At 45.3% G+C, this 18,626-nt stretch overlaps 3 protein-coding genes across 5 annotated transcripts; all 3 read right to left on the minus strand.

Moving 5' to 3' along the window:
* Positions 1 to 928: 928 nt before the first annotated feature.
* LOC133366271 (histone H4) lies at positions 929 to 1,377 on the minus strand. The gene has a single exon (XM_061589199.1). The coding sequence runs from the start codon at positions 1,296 to 1,298 to the stop codon at positions 987 to 989; it is 312 nt and encodes a 103-aa protein (XP_061445183.1). The 5' UTR covers positions 1,299 to 1,377; the 3' UTR covers positions 929 to 986.
* Positions 1,378 to 4,823: 3,446 nt separating this feature from the next.
* LOC133367509 (zinc finger protein 579-like) lies at positions 4,824 to 5,716 on the minus strand. Its single transcript, XM_061591604.1, has 2 exons — positions 5,604 to 5,716; positions 4,824 to 5,419 (listed from the first exon to the last, which is right to left on the minus strand). The coding sequence occupies exons 1-2, from the start codon at positions 5,714 to 5,716 to the stop codon at positions 5,014 to 5,016; spliced, it is 519 nt and encodes a 172-aa protein (XP_061447588.1). The 3' UTR covers positions 4,824 to 5,013.
* A 7,441-nt stretch (positions 5,717 to 13,157) lies between these two features.
* FIZ1 (FLT3 interacting zinc finger 1) lies at positions 13,158 to 17,567 on the minus strand. Of its 3 annotated transcripts, none has more exons than XM_061590802.1 (2): positions 17,482 to 17,567; positions 13,158 to 14,836 (listed from the first exon to the last, which is right to left on the minus strand). In XM_061590802.1, exon 2 carries the CDS (start codon positions 14,818 to 14,820, stop codon positions 13,372 to 13,374), a length of 1,449 nt encoding a protein of 482 aa, XP_061446786.1. In that variant the 5' UTR covers positions 14,821 to 14,836; positions 17,482 to 17,567; the 3' UTR covers positions 13,158 to 13,371. The 3 variants fall into 3 exon arrangements, with proteins under 3 accessions (XP_061446786.1, XP_061446787.1, XP_061446784.1); XM_061590803.1 differs by lacking the exon at positions 17,482 to 17,567 and adding an exon at positions 17,167 to 17,464; XM_061590800.1 differs by lacking the exon at positions 17,482 to 17,567 and adding an exon at positions 16,925 to 17,141.
* Positions 17,568 to 18,626: the final 1,059 nt, after the last annotated feature.

The raw sequence follows: 18,626 nt of genomic DNA on the forward strand, positions 1-18,626 counted from the left end.
AGGACTCATTTACTGCTGACTGGTTTTGCTTTATTGCATTTATGAGCGATAGCAACATCCCTGGACTTCCAGCAGTCTTCAGAAATATCTGGTTGGTTGCATAAATATTGGTCTCCATTAAGTCTTTAGCGATGTCTCAGACAATCTGGACTTGAGGTTTGCAAAGGGAATTGTATTGAAGAGCTACTGTTTCTGCTTTTTTGTTCCTCTTTGATCTTTGGGGGTTGTTTTATTTTTGTATACATGATAATTTTCAATAAATTTTCATTGGGAAAAAAATATAGTTAACCTTTTGTTTCTCGGTGGTGTTTTTTTTTTTAAGGAAGCGTGCTTTTTGCATTTTTGCTGCCATCTCGTGGCAGTTTATGCCCTTTGCCGTTTTAATGCATATACAATTTTGAATTTCCCGCGCTGCCGAGTCGCTGTGGCCGGGGATTAAACCATGCCCCTCCCTTTTCGCTCTGGTTTTCTTTGTTCTCTGGTGAGCATGGCAGAAACCGGTGTAACGTTTAGTTCTCACTTTCTTATATTACGTAGGCTTAACTACAGAGAATGGCGAAAATGCCTACAAGTGATAGAAATTTTACGAAAAAGATGAAGTTTATACCTTAAGTACAGAAACATCACATATTTCTGAATTAATAAAAGAAAATGGCGACCGCTTTTATTATCGGAGGACGTTCAAGGGTGGAATATGGGTTAAATAGTACAAGACATTCACAAGCAGACTAAGCTTTTACGGAAGCGATTTAAGTGTTAATAAAGCAATTCATTTCGGACTGCGAACACAGAATCCTGTTACCAGAGAATTCTTTTCATTAGTTTACGTGTGAAACGAGACTGATCAGTAAGAAACCAACTCAAGGTATTTCCGTGCAATGTTCTTGCTTTTAGCTTAGCTATTTCAGCACTTTTAAAGAAAAAGTGGGTGGCCCTGAAAAGGGCCTTTGGTTTTTTTTTGTTTGAAGGTCACAAACAATATGGTTTTAGCCACCAAAGCCATACAAAGTACGACCCTGGCGTTTCAGAGCGTAGACTACATCCATAGCAGTTACAGTCTTCCTCTTAGCATGCTCAGTGTACGTAACCGCATCACGAATAACGTTCTCCAGGAAAACCTTCAACACTCCTCGAGTCTCTTCGTAGATGAGACCAGAAATACGCTTCACTCCTCCACGACGAGCCAAACGACGAATAGCAGGCTTAGTGATGCCTTGGATATTATCACGAAGGACTTTGCGGTGCCTTTTAGCACCACCCTTTCCCAACCCTTTTCCTCCTTTTCCGCGTCCAGACATCTCTACCGTGAAGCAATAGCTGGAACGTACTACAAACTGGAACCCCTGCTCTCTATATATAGTGTGGAGTCGGACCAGAGTGTAAAACAGCACAACAAAGCTAAAAGCTCCGCCTCCCCCTTTTCCCTCAGAATGTGGAAACGCCTATGCACTCCCACCAACCAATCAAATAACATTTAAAGCTGTCCAATCAAAGCTCATTGAAAATTATCCAATCAAAGCTCGGGACAACGCAAAGTGAAATGTATGCCTGCTTTTTCAGGGTTGCAGTCTTAGATTCCAAAGTCCCGCTCAGACGCAGATGTACAAACGTTATGAACCCCCCGTTTCCAGTTTCTTAAGAACTCAGTTGTACATATGTTTACTTAGCAGTAAATCCCGTTAAGTCCAAAGGGGCTTACACTCAGGTAAGTGGGTACATGAATGCAGCCTAAAACCAGAGGAACCCCTCTCTTGGTTTTAGCCTGGGACTCGGAGCTCAGATAAATTACGTGGTTTAAGTTTTCCATGCGTCTGATAATATCTACTTGCACGGCAGTAAAGCCTCAGCACGGGACATTCCGGGGTGGATAAAATCTTGAAATAGAAGCTTTCCATTCAAACTGATTCTCTCCTGTTTCCAAAACTAGTAAGCCATTTAACTAACAGGAAGCGCGGGAAACGTTTTTTTCAAAACTTTGTCTCAGAAAAGAAGCGGAGGGATGCCTAAGAACTTTAAGGGTGGGTTCTCAACTGCTTCACCCGTTTACAGGATGATTAAAAATCAATATTAAATCTTTTCCCCAATCATTCGGTGAAGAGGGAGGAGACGCAGAAAGGTCCTGAAGAGCAAAGGCGTGGGATTTTTTTAGCAACCTTCTTTAGCATTACTTATTTTGCGTGGTATTTAATGCTAGTTCTACTTGGAGCACATTTATTAAAGTTAACAGACATGACTAATCCAGGTTCATTAATTTCAATGGGTCTTCTCTGAGTAGGATTTAGATAAATACAACCCTTTGCTTCATTCCTTCTAGGAGAATTAAAATTACAAAATGGGAGCTGTTCTCCAGTCAGCCATTTTAGTCTACATTTCACCAACCGTTGCACACCTGCCTCCATTAATACAATTTACTTCTAGTTGCAAAATCCTGCTTGCTGCTGGTTTCATATGTCACTCAGTGTGAATTTGTTGTCCTCTACATGCTTGAAGCTATGCTTTCCAAATGCTCGCAGGTATTTCACTGCCTTTTTGGTCAGTCTAGTTTAGTCAAAATTGGATGCCCTTCAGATGTTTTGGACTACACATCCTGTCTTTCTCGACCATTGGCCATGCTGGCTGGAGCTGATGGGAGTTTGTGTACAAAACATGTAGGGGGTACTAGGTTGGAGGCAGCACTGACTGGCAGCTCTCTAGGGGTTCAGACAGGAATGTTTTCCTGTCCTGTCTGGAGAGGCCGAGGATTGAACATGGAACCGTCTGTGTCCAGGGCATGTATTTCACTACTGAACCTAAACGCTTTTCGTCTGGGGAACCTAATCTTTTAGGGATTGTGAATACAAAGTCAGGGTTGTAATTTTTCCTGTTTAAATAATCTGTGGCAAAAATGTGTTCCCATATGAGATACTGTATTTTGGATTTTTAAAAAACATTTTTAGAGTGGGTAAGATAGTTTGCTGGAAGAACTTGTGTCTTTGCAACCAGTTCCCGACAGGTAGCCATGTTATTTGTTTATTTATTTAATTTAATTTATATACCGCCCTAAGCCCAAGGGCTCTCTGGGCGGTGTACATAATAATAAAACAATCAGAGAATATATAAATACAATAATACAATGGAATCAAACAAAAATAATCAAAATAGCAGCAAAATACATCAATAAATATTAATAGTACACATGTTTAGTCAGTCACAGCAAAAATAAGAGTCCTGTGGCACTTGAAAGAACAAATGTATTGCCATAATAAATGTGTGTCTTTAAGGTGCCACAAGACTCTTTTGTGTTTGTGTGTGGGTTACAAGAACAAGAAAGAGCCCTGTAGCATCTTCAAAACATATTTCTTGTGGCCAGATTTTGTGGGCCAGAGGCCACTGCTGTCAACTATGTGTCTGGTAAACTCACGTTTCAGTGGCAAAACCTGAGGTTCAGCCAACAAAGTCAGCATTTAACTTTTAAAATTTGAGTATAAAATCTTAAATGCACCACATATACACCAGAAAAATCAAATTAGTTCCACAAGTGGTTAACAGTAGAGGCCCTAGATGAGACTGCTACCATTGTTTTTGTTTTCTTTTTTAATTAGATTGCAGTGAGATTTTTCCTTACTTTTGTGCAGGCACAAAGAACAACAAAACAATGGTTTCTGCATCTGTGGAGAATCTTTACTGGTTCTCTGTCCCCAAGCCATGTCCAGAAAGAAGATTCAGTCTTCCCTGCATCTGACCTCATCCTTCAATCCACAGTCCCCCAGGCTCTTCATCCAAACAAGCCCCTATGACTATCCTTCCCCAAATATGCTCAGTCCTTTCCTCAGAATTTCCCATCAGCATGTTCCCCGGCACACTTCGGATGTCCATTCCAAAATAGTACAGTCTCTTCCCCCACCAGTCTGAACCTGGCTTCTAAGGATGCCATATTAGGGAGTCCCTGAATGAAATCAGCAGCGTTCTAACTAGAGAGGGATCATTTTGTACTATGTCCCTATGTCCTAATCTCTGTAGCAAAAGGCTCCACAACTCTTTCTGTGATGCTTGCCAGAGAAAGAGCAAGTCCTGTCTCAAAAGCTGAAGAAGAAAAAACAAGAGAGGGAAAGAGGCCATTTTCCTACTGACCTGGCAGCAATGAGTTTCCTTTACCAAGGATGTTCCCGAAAGCAAAGTCCAATAAATTAATTATGGGCAACCCTTGCTAACAAAGAGGTAGAATCGTTCTGCACTTGGGTGCCTGCAAGGTATTGTGCTGTGGTGGCAGGTTCTGCAAGGATTTCCCTCTAAAGTGAGTTAAACTGTCATACCACACCACACCAGAGGGCAAAATGTCCTGAGTCAGGACAAAATCATAATGGCAGATGAAAAATTACAACTAAAATATGAAACATGTCACACTATAAAATCCAAATATGATTAAGTTTGTACAGTTGCATCCATTAAGTCTGCTTCATATCTAACGGTGATGCAACATATCTTACCATGGACTAGATTTGGAACATACACCAAGGTGTACATTACAACCTGACTTTAATAATGGAGCAGAGTTTAAGTGGGTTATAAATAGCCCAAATTAAATTTTAATTTTTTGCAGTGACATATATTCCATGTATGCGCGTATTTTTATTTCATATAAAACATGTCTGACTTCTTTGTAGTATCAATTTATCACATACAGCAACTTATTCTAATTTTTCTATCATTTACACATGATTTTGTGTTAAGTCCTTGCCAGTGTGTTGAATTTTTGTCAGGAAACATCTTTTCTTTTGGGCTTGTCTTGTGAATCACTTGCCCATTTTCCTCGGCAAATTCCTGGCAGCCATTTTGTACCAACATACATGCTCTAGTATTCCAGCTCTAGTTGCATCACAAGCCAGATGGCACCTCCTTGGAAATTCCAGTCCCCTCCTCCTCTTCCTCTTCCTGATGGGTCAGGAAAGCCGATTGATCCTGTCTGTCAAAGCAGGAGTTGCTGAGCTAGTCTTCAGGCTAGGTGATGGCAGCCATTTCTGGCTGGTGGCATTGCTAGTGCCTCAGAAGATTGTACGAGCAGGAGAAAAACTTGTGGCAGATGCTGCACTGGTGAGACTTGTCCCCCTTGTGGCCTTGCTGGTGGCAGGCCAAGTTGGTCAGGTGCTTGAACTCCTCCTGGCATATGACACACTGGAATGGGCGAGTGATCGCATGACTCATGTCATGTTGCTTGAGGTGCGAGAGGCGCCTAAACCATTTCCCACAATGGAAGGGCAGGGCTCTGATGTGAATTAGGAACTGCGTCTCCAGGTCGTGCTTGCTGCAAACACTACATCCATGGGCCTTCTTGGGGATTGGTGTGGAAGAGGAAGAGAGCAGGGGGAAGGCCGCTTCCCGGCTATCTGCCTGAGGAAGCGGAGGGCAGTCCCCACCAACGGCAGGTGTGTGGCTGTGTTGCCTGAGGTAAGAAGAGAGGCGGAAGGCCATTCTACATTCAGGGCAGGACAATGGTTTTTTGCCTATGTGGACCAGGTAATGGTGCAGCAGCAACCACAGCCAGGCAAAGACTTTGTGGCAAATGCCATGCTGGTCCTGCCTTGCTCCCTCCTGCCCCTCCCAGCCTAGCCACCCCTTTGAAACACTTGTGGGCCTTCAGCTTGCTTTTGGTCTCATTGCAAGCCAGGCAAAGCAAGGTCCAGTCCGCCTGCAGCAGCATCTGTTTCTCACTTCTGGCCCCAGCGTCAGGGGAAGTCATGGCAAGGTTAGCCCCTGCCCAAGGCCTTTTCTTCTTTCCCCACAAGCTCTGTTGATGCTGGAGACATTTCCCCAGGGGCTCCTGGAAGTGTTCCTGGGGAAAACTAGCACAGCCTCAGGAACACTCGGCGGCGTGAGTGTGCTTGTGGTGAACCAGATGCGCACAGTGGCCGAACACCTTACACAAAGAGGGCACTGGGAGGGTTTTGCCTGCCGGGGTAAGGCAGGGCTGTGTCAGACAGTAAGGGAATTTGGACTCTTTTTCACAGACATGGCAGGAAGTCCGGTTTTTCTGTGCCCCAAAAGGTCAGAAAAGGTGGCCTTGTGACAGGTTGGGCAAGGGCAGGAGGAATGCTGGGGAGTTGCAGTCTGGGAAGAAGGGGGAAAGCTCTCTCCCTTGGGGGATGCAAGCAGAAACTCTGGCTCAGGTGGATCGGGTGGTTCACATGACCACGAGTGAGCCCTGCACAGGACAAAAGCAATACCATGAAAAAGCTGTGCTTATTTTATAGCCTTCCAAAATGCAAGGATGCCAGCTTAGGAGTTAAACACAGAACTTTTACAGAAGCTGAAATTCGAAGGAGGGTGGGGGACATAACAGGAAGTCTGAGGTGTGTTATGGCACTCAGTTTATTGGAAAACAGTTTTATTTCATCAAGCCTATCTAGACACAGAATGTAGTTGCCTACATTCATTTTAAACATTTCACGGATTATATATGTTTGGATGGTAATATGTTATATATATTAATTTTTTAAATAGTTTTCTGGATTTTAGATGTGCTTCATCTACAGTTTTATAACGTACAGCACTTAGCTTTTTCAGCGGCTGATCAACCTTCCTAAATAAATAAACAAACTTGTTTCAGGACTTCCTTCAATCTTAAGGTTTAGGAAGACTATTTGAACCCATCAGTTGGGGCAGTGCACAGCCCTGTGACTCTCAGACTGTTCTTCGCATGTCACTCACTCCACATTTCTCCATCTGTGGAGCCAAGATGGGTTACAGCTGCTCTCCAGTATTCCAGACTAGAGGTTTTTCCAACCCAACCTGGGCACGAGGCATCCTGCAGGTTGAGGATGAGCTTTTCTGCTGCACTATACCCCCAGTATGTTTCCAAGGAGTTTTATGGCACTTAGGCTGGCCCCACCTTCACCAGTCCAACGAAATGCATTGCTCTTTTCAAAATAACTACATATTTCTTTAAATCGTGCCTTTCCACCTAAAAAGACAAAGAGACCAACAAAAGTGATGTTTTTAAAAACATCAGTAAAAGCAATCGTATTAAAAGACAGAAATATTTATTTTTTTACGCATACACGGCAAGCATGGTGTCATTAAAAAGAGCCAAATGCTCACTGAAATACAATAGGGTCTGTCCACTGGGGCCATCCCTTTTCCGCTGGTCGAAACACACCCGGCTATGCCGCCCCTCCCCAACCGCTTGCCCGCGGGGACCCCTTTGCCTTGCGCCTGTACGTGGGTCTGCTGCAGCCGCCGCCGCCGCTCTGAGGGGAAGGCGGCGCCAAGACTGGTAGCGTGAGCGACCGAAAGTAATGGCTGCCTGCAGCCGGTGGCTCAAGACACGCGCGGTGAAACACGCCCACTTCCCTCGCTCTACCTCCCGCCCACTTCCGTCGTCCCTCGGGCGGGCACCAGCCGGGTGGAAGCGATGCAGTCTGCACCTCGGCGTGCAAGCTTCCCTCGCGTCGTGTCCGACCACATCATCTCAGGCAAATGGCAAGCGTTCTCGTGCGACGCTCACCCCGCGAGTCTCCAGCTGCCTCCAAGCCTTTGCTGGCAGTCCCCACCGGGGGCCGCAACCGCTGTCCTCGCAGCCCGAGCCAGGGGGCTCCCTTTCGGGAGAAAGGGCAGGATATAAATTTAATAAACAAATGAATAAAAATATCCACAGGCGCGCGCGCATTTCTGCTTGCGACGCGTATGCTACAATCGGGTTGTAACATCGGCTTCAAAACAGCGCAAAGGCACGCGGGCGCACACAAGGTTTGAGGCTTCGTGAATTAAGGCGTGATATGCATTTAATGACAAAGAAAAGGCGGTCTCAGGAGAATCCAAGAGGCAACCAGCTTGATGAAGCAGATCTGGGTCCGTGGACAGGTGTAGCGCTAGAGATAAATGTTGAAGTGCAGGACCTCATCATGACATCCCCCATAGCCACTCCCCTAAAATAGTCCCACAATGCGGGTAGCTATGTTCATCCAATTATATGACACACACACACCGCAAAGTGCAACCGTACTTGGCATATGTAACACCCCGCTTATTAGGCTCAGTTGAGTCATAGATCACTGCACCAGCAAAGGGCAGTGTAGTGATCAGCATGTTAGACTTGGGCTGGGGAGTCCTGCGTTCACATCCCTGATCAGCCCTGGAGCAGGACTACAGTCCTACACAGTTACTCTGTTTAACTCAGTGGTGCTCGCTTCTGACTGCAGGAGCTCAACTTTGTAAAATTCATTGATCTTTAACAAAAAGCTGAAATGCAACCATGAGCTTTTCATTAGAAATGCAAGTCATCTTGTAAAGAAGTGTAAATGTTGGAACAAAAAAATCTTCATTTCATGAATACGCTCATGGGGTCTGAACTGGCAGTGACTGATCAGGAATGAGAGCTTGGGATCACAGTGGATAGCTCAATGAAGATGTTGACCCAGGTAACAGCAGCAGTCAAAATGGCACATTCCATGCTAGGGAACATAAGGAAAGGTATTGAAAATAAAACTGCTGATATCATAGTGCCGTTGTATACATCTATGGTGCAGTTGCATTTGAAATATTGTGTACGGTTCTGGTTCCCTCACCTCAAAAAGGATATTGTAGAGTTGGAAAAGGTTCAGAAAAGGGAAACCAGAAAGATCAACAGGATGGAGCGACTCCCCTATGAGGAAAGGTTGCAGCATTTGGGGCTTTTTAGTTTAGAGAAAAGGTGAGTCAGAGGCCACATGATAGAAGTGTGTACAAACTATGCATGGCATGGAAAAAGTGGATAGAGAAAGGGTTTTCTCCCTCTCTCATAACACTAGAACTTGTGGACATTCAATGAAACTGAATGTGGGAAGATTCAGGACAGACAAAAGGAAGTACTTCTTCATGCAGGGCATACTTAAACTATGGAACTCACTCCCTGGAGAAGCAGTGATGGCCACCAGCTTGGATGGCTTTAAAAGATTAGACAAATTCATGGAGGATAAGGCTAGCAATGGCTACTAGCCATGATGACTGTGCTCTGCCTCCACAGTCCAAGGCAGTATGCTTCTCAATACCAGTTGCCAAAATCTGTAGGAGGGGAGAGCGCTCTTGCACTCAGGTCCTGCTTGTGGGCTTCCCGGGGGCATCTGGTTGGCCACTGTGAGAACAGGATGCTGGAGTAGATGGGCCACTGGTCTGATCCAGAAGGCTCTTACGTTCTTAAGTGTTACCATTTAAACTGATAGCATAAAGTAGGAACCCCATCAAAAGGAAAGAAGTGTTTGGCCTCCTTTTGGTTATTTTCCTCCTCCCAATTGCTATGCTAATCTGTCACAAGCAAAACTTGAAAGCCTTGTTATCACCTCATTCACTTGCCATAACAAGGAAAACCCATCATTGCTCCAGCAGATGACATTGTTGCTCCTGATCTAAAAATTAAGTACTGGAACTGTGCCCCACATCCTGCTCCACTACACCACTGGATGGAAGCATCATGTGACGGAAGAAGGGCAGGATAGAAATGTATTAAACAGTGATAAATAGTCAATGCTCCCACATACAAGTGCATCCCAAACACAGCATGACACACACAAAGAACACAAACATACATACACAATTGCCGTCATGGTATGTCACACTACAAAAACCGCCCACTTACTCTCATTCAGCCCTCTGTGACACTGCATTCACATAGTACTATGTCCTTAAATACTGTCAAAGCACCCAGCATGCACACAACACAACTCAGGCATTCGCTGTAATTGCACATCCTATGCTACAATTCAACATTCCCTTACACCAGGGGTTCCTCCTAGGCTGTAGTCTGCAGACCACAAGGGGTCCATGAGCTTCATACATGAAGGTGGTCTGCAGCACATCTGTGGATTTGTGACTGAAGGCAGGAGATAGTACATCCATGGCATCAAATGCCCATTATGGTTTTTAACCGTATTTTTCTCATTACTTTCTTTCTTATGTTGCATTACAATTTGAATTCTATGGAATTCAAATTGTAATACAATAAACTATAAGTAATAAAAGAAGCAATCAAAATGCAGTTAAAATTCACACAGCAGTTAGCACAGGGCATTACAATTGCCACAACAGGCAGAACAATCATTAAGTGGTCCGCCAAGACCCTCAGTAATTTCCAAGTGGTCTGTGGGGGGGAGAAGTTGGGAAACCACTGCCTTGCACAATACCGTCAGCACACGTACTCAAAGTGCAACACGTGCTACACTGGGGTGTCACCGTTATGCAGTTACACAGAATACAACTCACTCCTCAGATGGTCTGTAAGTTACCTCTTGCTAATCGCACCTGCCCTTGTTTATACCAACACACACAGTCCCTTGCTACTTGTCTGCAGAAGGTTCTGTTTCCGATCCTGCATCTGAATGTTGAGCAGAAGCAGCAGTAATGCTAAAAGGGGTTGGTTGGCTGGACCAAATGAACTGGATTGGCACACTCTTGATGTTTTAGTTGCATGGAAGAATGCAACAATATTGATTAAAGCAGCCAGAATAATAATTGAAAAATGAGGCCAATTTTCTCATTGAAAAGTAACATCTGTGGTGCCATCAGGGCTGGACTGAGGGCAAGAAGCCCAGGGCCTCACTCAGCAGAAGGAGGAGGAAGGACCTCAAATGCAACAGGGCTGGACTGAAGTGAAATAACACATATTATTGACACGAACACATCCATCCCATGTATAACCAGTGGAGACTGGTGGCTCCGATGTCAGTGGAGCAGTGAATCTGCTCCAGGTTTTAGTCTGAAATTTCGAGGAGCTGTCCAAGGTGCTTTTAGCACCTTGACATCCTTGCTCTTGCAATTGCTTGCATGCTTGGGAGAGGGCAGGTGAATGGTAGCAGTGGCAAGCAGGAACAGCAGAAGGACCAGGAGGATCAGAGTGAGTGGGGCCCCTGCAGAGATGTAGGCATTGGTAGGTGCCTGATGATGCCTGTCTCTGATGCCGACCCTGCCTGCCCTGTGAGACTAATAACTTACACTCCATAACACACACACACACCAGAGAAATGCCCAGCCAAGGCTTGCATTCCACAGAAGATAAGGGGCTGGAATTTGGTCAGGAGCAAACTTTTATTAGATTATTTTCAAGGATCTACGAAGGGTTTAAAGGGAAAAAAGAGTGAGAGAAAGAATAAGACTCAACTATTTGTCAGTAAATAATTCCATGGGGGAGAGGGCAGATACCGGTCTCAGTACTGGAATCTGAATTAATTAATTAAAGCATGTGGGAACCAATCTGTCCAGCCAGGAGCCCACAAGCATGGGCACAAGCAGGCAAAGAAGAATGGAGCAAGGTCAACAGGACTTTGGGTGGTTTTTTTCCCATGTGTAGAACTGGAAAACTGACCACCCCAGCTTGCATCCTAATTTTTCTGCATAAAGAAAATGCTTTTTCCTCCCCAGTTTGTTTCCCGGTACCTTATTTGACTATGGACAAAGTCTATGCATTTTCTGGGCTCCCAAGAGACCCATTTCTATCAAGCCCTGCAAAAGCCCATCATTCTTGGAGACCACATTTAAACACACAGACACACAAGCCTCGGCCAATTCCAGAGCCTCCCCACACCAGGCCCCACACAAGCCAAGTACATGGAAAAATTCATCCAACTCCCCAATATCATTTTTTAAAAACTGAAATAATTTCTTCAGCGAAATATTTTGTGAAATGTTGTCTTATACTGAAGATCAACCTTTTTAAGGGCTGAACCATTTATCAAAGCAAATGCATCCCTTTAGCATACTACCAGTTTTCAGAAGTGAGCAGTACATTCTTTAGAAATAAACATACTTAGGATTGGCAAATTAAAATCAAAAGGAATAGTATAGCATTATGATGGCAGAAGAAAGTGGAAGTAAAACAAGCAGGAGGTCTAAGAAGCTACCTGCTGCCTCCACCGTAAGAAATAAGGCTTGATGTGATGATCTTAGAAAGCCTACAGATAGATTTATGCAAGCATACAAGGCTTCATTTAACCTCAGAGGCCTACAGTAGAAGCAACTACTACTGTACCACCAGCTGGCAGAATCTTCTCTTCAAGACTATTTTGCTCCATCCAGTGCTGAGCCAAACATGATAATATTGACATCTTTTTAAAAATTAAATTTCCTAGTCGTCATGATTGTAACAAAAACCTCTGGAAACAAAGTGGCAGCTTTTGAGCCAAAGGTAAGAAACCAGAAGACAACTAGAAGAATCTCAAAATTTTTGTTGTGAAATCTTGCCATTTTTAAGCCAATCTTGGGGGGGGGGAAATGAAGGACATGATTTCTGTTTGCTCGGTTGTTGTTTTTAGCTTATGCGGTCAGATATATCAGGGCTGTGAAACAGAGGTACTTCAACATTAAAATAATGAGCTTCCCTAAATCAACCAAAACCTTTCTGGATCTCCGTATAAAATACAGTGAGCACAGTTCTGCTTCAAGATTAAATTGATTTTGGATTGTTAAATTTTAGTCCCCACCACCACCTCCATATGGAAGTCTTGGAAACTGTAGCTTTGTGAGGGTGCTGAGAATTTTCTGATCTTTAATCCACTTTCCCTATGCCAGATAGAACTAGAATGCCCAACATTCTTTGGAGAGCAGGAGTTCCGGTATTTAAGCCAGCTGATTTTTGTGATGGCCACATGCCTTTTGAGTTAGAAGGGGAAGGCAAAAAAGACACAACTGAGGGCACTCTTGTTCAGGGGCAGAGAGATCAGAGGAAAAGGGAAAGAACATGGCCACATAAGTCATATAGCAGCATGATGCAAACTTACATTTCTGTTGGCCAAAAGTGCTGTCTGTTCAACAGAAAAAGCTAGAGTTTTTGCACTGCAGGGAAGTGCTGGGGGGAAGTCAGTAATCTGTCTCCTGGCTCAATGTCTTGACATGTCCTGGGAGGAGCTTGCATCTCCCATGATAGCTAGGCAGTCCCTTCTTACACTCTGGGAACCACTGAGCACTACAGCTAGTGGGACAAAGTCATCTCGGCTTGGCCAAGCTCACTTGGATATAAGCATCTCCTGAAATAACAGCCTTGGCCCTAGGGGTGCATTTGCTGGCACATCTTCATTATGCCCTGGAATAACATGGTAAAAGCTCAATTACCTTTCCAAGCACAACCAGCCAAGCATAACCCTTCTCCACCTGCCTCTGAAGACTTTGTAACTGTCAAGCAAGTGCAACATACTCTACTAACAGTAGTGAAACATTAGTAAACTAATAATAATACTTTTTATCGGTTCAAGGAAGTAAATTCCTGCTCAAAATAATAGACCAGGAAAGAGGGTTGGGGCAAGCCAGGTCTAGCTGCCTCTGGCAGAGTTACATGTCCAAAACCAGATTGCCTCTGGCTGCCACTGTGGGGTAGAGGTAGAGGAAAACAGTGTTGGAAGGGTGGGTTGTTGTTACGAGATTGGGGCTCCCCGCCTAGTCAATTCCACGGTGCAGCTTGAGATGGCGGGAGAGGTTGCTTAAGGTAATGAACCCTTTGTGGCAGACGGTGCACTTGAAAGGGCGCTCGCCACTGTGCAGCAGCCGGTGCCGTTTCAGGTAACACTCGTGCCGGAAGAATTTGCCACACTCGGTGCATTGGTAGGGCTTCTCGCCAGTGTGCACCAAGACGTGACGGTCCAGGTCCCGGGGACTGCGGAAGTATTTCTCGCACTCGCTGCATTTGTAGAGTTTCTTGCTAGGCCGGGCTGGGAATGCACGAAGATCCAGCTGGGGCAACAGGTGGCGTTCCAGCTCACTGCCTGGGCCTGACATCGGCGAGGTGGAGACGGCGTGGCTCAGCTGGTGCTCCTCCAGGATCTGCAAGTTCACAAAGGGTTGGCCGCATATGCCACAGGTGAAAGAGGGCTCGCCACCATGGGCAGTCAAATGAGCCGCAAGGGTGTTGCCATTGGCAAAAAAGGTCCCGCATTCACACTGGTACAGAGTCTCGGGGGGACGCGTGTCTGGAGGATGGCAAATTGGACAGCTCCTGCTTTGCTGCTGGCCCTGTCCCTCCTGCTCCCCACCTTTCTGCTCTTCTTCCAGGGCCTCCAATTCCAGCACCCCATCGCTCTGCTGGACCTTCCCAGCACACAATTGGCAGGGCGGGGGCCTGTCCTTGGCATGTGTGAGCTTGTGGCGCTCTAACAGAGCCGCAGCATTAAAGTCCCTTTCACAGTCCGGGCATTTAAAGGGCTTGATATCGGTATGGGCCAGCCAATGGCGGCGCAATTCAGATGCCAGCTGGAAGTGTCGCCCGCAGGCCCCGCAGCCAAAGGGGGCCGCCCGCCCTCTCCCGGCACTGCAGAGGTGCCCCAGAGGACTCTGCTCTTTGCCACAGGCCAGGCAGCGAGGGGTGGGTGTTTGAGGGGCTGCGGCAGCAGGAGAAGCACGATGCTGCCGCTTGAGGTGGCGCCCCAAGCTGCTGCGGGAGGAGAAGCGGAGCTCACAGACGTGACAGCAGTAGGGCTTCTCCCCCGTGTGCACCACTTGGTGGTGGAGGAGTCCTGTGGAGTCCCGGAAGCCTTTTGGGCACATGGTGCAGCGGTAGGGGCGTTCCCCGGTGTGGCTCCGGATGTGGTTCACCAGGTTAAAGGAATGCTTGAAGCTCTTGACGCAATGAGGACACTGGAAAGGCTTCAGCTCGGTGTGCCGGGCAAAATGGCGGCGCAGGTCTGAGCGGTAACGGAAGCTCTTGTCACACTCAGAGCAGTGGAAGGGGGCCCGGGCACCCAGCCCATTATCTGTTAGGAGTGATGGGTCATCCTCTGTATCCGAGTAGAGAACTGCACACTCTTCCACAGTTGCAGTGCCAGCCAGAACGCCACCCGGAGCCTGAAGAGAGCGCTGGCCCTCTGGCCACTCTTCATCACAGTTCTCCATCTACCCAACTGTGCCTCTAAGGGGCAGACAAAGAACAGACATAGAATCAGAGAGCCCAGGACCACTGAGCAGAAATCCTCAGTACACATAAATTCCCTCCCCAGATTAAACCACACAATCCAGACCAATAAGCCTAGCAGTGAAGGTGCCTGAAGACCAAATGTTCCAGGTGACTCAAAGAAGTTGATACAGTAGGAATTTTAGGAATCTGCATGTATCTAAAAAGATTCTTCACGCAGCAGGGGGATAATACACAAGTGCAATACACAGGATGCTTTGGACTTACAGCTTTTACTGTTGGAAATAAAAACTGAGTCAAAGGCTTTTGGGAATTCTCAAATCTTCTCAATTACATGAGAAGGCACAGGGTGGCAGATAACACTAGGTCTGGAAATCTGGGAAATCAACTGGTTTCACTTCTGTGCCTGGCTGTAACAGGTTGACCTTAGGAGAATCACTCTCGGGGCTCCCAACATTAATTGGTATCACTGGGATGATACAAACATAAACAAGATGAGGATAAAGAGGACAGTCTTATGCACCTGTCCTCAGAAGTTAGCCCCATTGAATCCAATAAATCTTAGTCTCAGGAAAGTGTATATAGGATTGCAGCCTTATTGTACCCCCAGCTAAAGATATTGGGCAGGGATACGAAAAGTAAACCCATTCACTATCTTTCTGCAGCAGAGGGATGTAGCATGCTCAGAAACTTGTGGCTCAGTTTAGGAGAATCAGGTTTGTGTTTAAAAGATTAAAGCCTAGACATGAAGTCACTCCTTTCCAAAGTACTCAGAAGTCCCAGTGCCACCTGTCCCATGCTAAGCCATTCTGTCCTTTCTCCCCAAAATCCTGAAGTCCTGAACCTTAGGTAAAATCAACACAAAAGATCTTCATAGGCACACTCAATAACCCAACAGCAGATAAAGAGCTACCAGAATTTGCTCAAGAGCAGAGAAGATCATTATATGTGAAATACAGATTTTTGCTGGTTTATATCGGGTACAAAACAAGATAAGGGGGAAAAATGCCTTACATAATCTCCCACTTTTACTGCATAACAAGACCATATATTTATGCCCTCTGTTAATTAATCCAGAATAACTACTACCACCCAGGTTCAGATATCATGGTAAGTAATGTGTGTATCACTACATCATCTGTAGTTGTTGTGCACTGTGGAAAACAATTACTCATTTATACTTGTTGACTACAAGCATGGGGTAAAAGATGTTAAGGTTAACTTCTTTTAAAAATAATGTTTACAAATATGTAATCCATACGAACACAGTTAATGTGTGGAAAAATATAAACCATGAAAGCCATATATCACATTGATAATACACAGTTATACATTAAAAGACAACTATCTCACATACATACATACACATACTTTTAAATACTTCACCTAGTACCAGTCATCATCCATATCTTAAAACAAGCTCTTATACCATTTATTTTTCTCTGTAACAATGTTATAGTATGCATTGCTTTCTGATATTCATTAATTCCCAACTGATCAGTGATACACCAAGTTACTGAATTTATAATTAAACCCTTCCTTTAACATTGCTGTACATTTTATAATATTCATTTGTTCCCAGTTGACCTGGTTAATCATTCCCCCCCCCCAGGATGAGCATATAAAATTCTGGTTACCCTTAGAATATGAAGAATTTGGGTCCAATATGATGTTACAATATTCCCCTTCACATAGTTTAATAAGGGGGGGGCAGCTGATCCATGGGGATTTGCACTTGAAATAAGGTGTTATAATTAACCTGCATTAAGTGATCTTGAGTATGCACTCTTAGTGAACCCAGGAGTTCTGGCTACCAGCATTTCGCAACTATGAGTCCCCTAACTCTGTCCCCTACCTAAAGAACCCAGGCGTCCTACCGCTTCTCCCTTTCTTCGCCTCTTTTTCCCACCTGCACGATCTTCTTGATTCACAGACATATATCCCGTGTGCTAAGGTACGAGCACAGGGAGGAGGAGGGGGGCGGGGGGCGAAGGAAAGCATGGATCTGTCTGTCTCTTGTCGCCCTCCAAGTCTAGGGTAAACCTTTTCCACATCCCCTTCTGCTTCCCACCCCCCGGTACTCACAACTTCTTATCGGTGCAGACATTTAGTGGAGGGGAGCCACTTCTTCAGAGGAAAAGGACAGAGCCTCTCCCACCCCCATGGCAGCCAGCAGTCAGGTTGGGGGTGGGGTGTTGACCTCTTGCGACAGCCTGTCCTCTCCACCCACATATCCACCCCTATAGAAGTTAACAGAACACCCCACCCCCCACTCCGCCCCCATCTTTTCTGTGGGCAACGGGGGGAGGAGTAAAAAAGGTCACAACCTCGCCATCCTTAGTGTGGGCACGTAATGGGGGACTGGCGCCTCCCTGAGGCGACATCTTTGGTGTGGGCAGGTTCGGCTAAAAAGGAGGGTGTGATTTTACTCGGCATCGGATGAAACCCTAGTACCGTTCTAGAGAATCTAGGAAATGGTTTCTTATTTAGAAGGCGGGAGCGGAAAACGGTTGAAAGCACCATCTTTACTACTGGCAAAGGGCAGCCGAGAGAGAAACGGTCATCTTTATCCTGGGCAGCAAGCGAAATGCTGAAGCAGTCTTTATTGTTACTAGGGTTACTCCCCCTCCTTAAAATCATACCACCATATTTGATGAGGGCAAAGAAGATTGAAGGTCTGTTTTTGACACTGAAGGAGGCGCCAATTTTTCGTTTTGACTCGTATTAGCTAAACAAACAAAAACAAAACAGAGAGAGGTTTTATCTTTAGTGTGATCAAAGAAGCACTGTATTTAATGTGGGCAAAAAAGGGCAGGAATCCTCACGAAGGTGCCATCATTAATGAGGGAAGGAAGTGGGGGGCTGAGAGGGGACGATGGGGCCCATTATTAGAATCTTCTCTTGGAAAACTTAGGAAAGATGTGGTAAAAGATTGCAGCGTTTTTCCATCACCCACAGATTTTGAGACATCAGCAACGGGAAGTCACTATCTTGCTGTCTGCACAGACAGAAATTCAACAGGTGAGGCTCCTCATAGTACTATAACTGTATGGAGGAATTTCTGCCTGTCACACTCAGGCAGAGAAATTAGATATCACCCTTCCAAGCTGAATAAGAGAGTAGGAAACTATTACAATCAAGAGTAATCAATTTCTAGTAAGCATTCCTCTATACAAAATTCTACTTTGCTAATAATCTGTTCTCAAATGCTCTGCTGAATCAGCCTGTATGCCCGAACAGTACAAACATGTTTTAAATGTGAGAAAGGCACTGTTCTAATCTATTCATATTTTCATTTAATTACATTTATAACCCACTTCATCCTGACAGCTTAGATTGGGTGACTGTGATAAGACCCCATTAAAACAAAATAAAGGTGGCCATAGCTCAGTGGTAGAGCATTTGCTTTGCTTGCAGAAGGTCCCAGGTTCAATTGCTGGCATCTCCAGATATGGCTGGGAGAGTTTCCTACCTGAAATCTTGGGGAGCTGCTGTCAGACTGTGTAGATGGTACTGAGCAAAATGGACCAATGGGCTGACTTAGTTCAAGGCAGCTTCAATTCAGTCACAGGTCACTGTTAATTTTGGAATGGTATCACACGGGGGTCACCAACATAGCACCCAGGGCCACAATGTTTTGTTCTTGAGGCCTTCCCCTACTGCTCGAAAAGTTTCTACGATCACCACCGCTTGCTGCCCTCTTGGTGGCGAGGGCAGTTTCTCCTTTGAAAAGTACAGCGAAAAGGAAGAAGTTGGAAGAGTGACACTTTCTCCCATTTTCAAGGTT

The sequence above is a fragment of the Rhineura floridana genome, chromosome 11 (genome assembly GCF_030035675.1).
Source record: "Rhineura floridana isolate rRhiFlo1 chromosome 11, rRhiFlo1.hap2, whole genome shotgun sequence".
NCBI lineage: Eukaryota > Metazoa > Chordata > Lepidosauria > Squamata > Rhineuridae > Rhineura > Rhineura floridana.

What these genes read in the sequence shown, in the direction of transcription:
- LOC133366271 (XM_061589199.1), bottom strand. Translation starts at nt 1,298, where the DNA reads ATGTCTGGACGCGGAAAAGGAGGAAAAGGGTTGGGAAAGGGTGGTGCT.
- LOC133367509 (XM_061591604.1), bottom strand. Translation starts at nt 5,716, where the DNA reads ATGACTTCCCCTGACGCTGGGGCCAGAAGTGAGAAACAGATGCTGCTG. An exon ending in AGCAAGCTGAAGGCCCACAA is followed by an intron (nt 5,420 to 5,603) that starts GTGTTTCAAAGG and finishes TTCTTACCTCAG; the next exon opens with GCAACACAGCCACACACCTG.
- FIZ1 (XM_061590802.1), bottom strand. Translation starts at nt 14,820, where the DNA reads ATGGAGAACTGTGATGAAGAGTGGCCAGAGGGCCAGCGCTCTCTTCAG.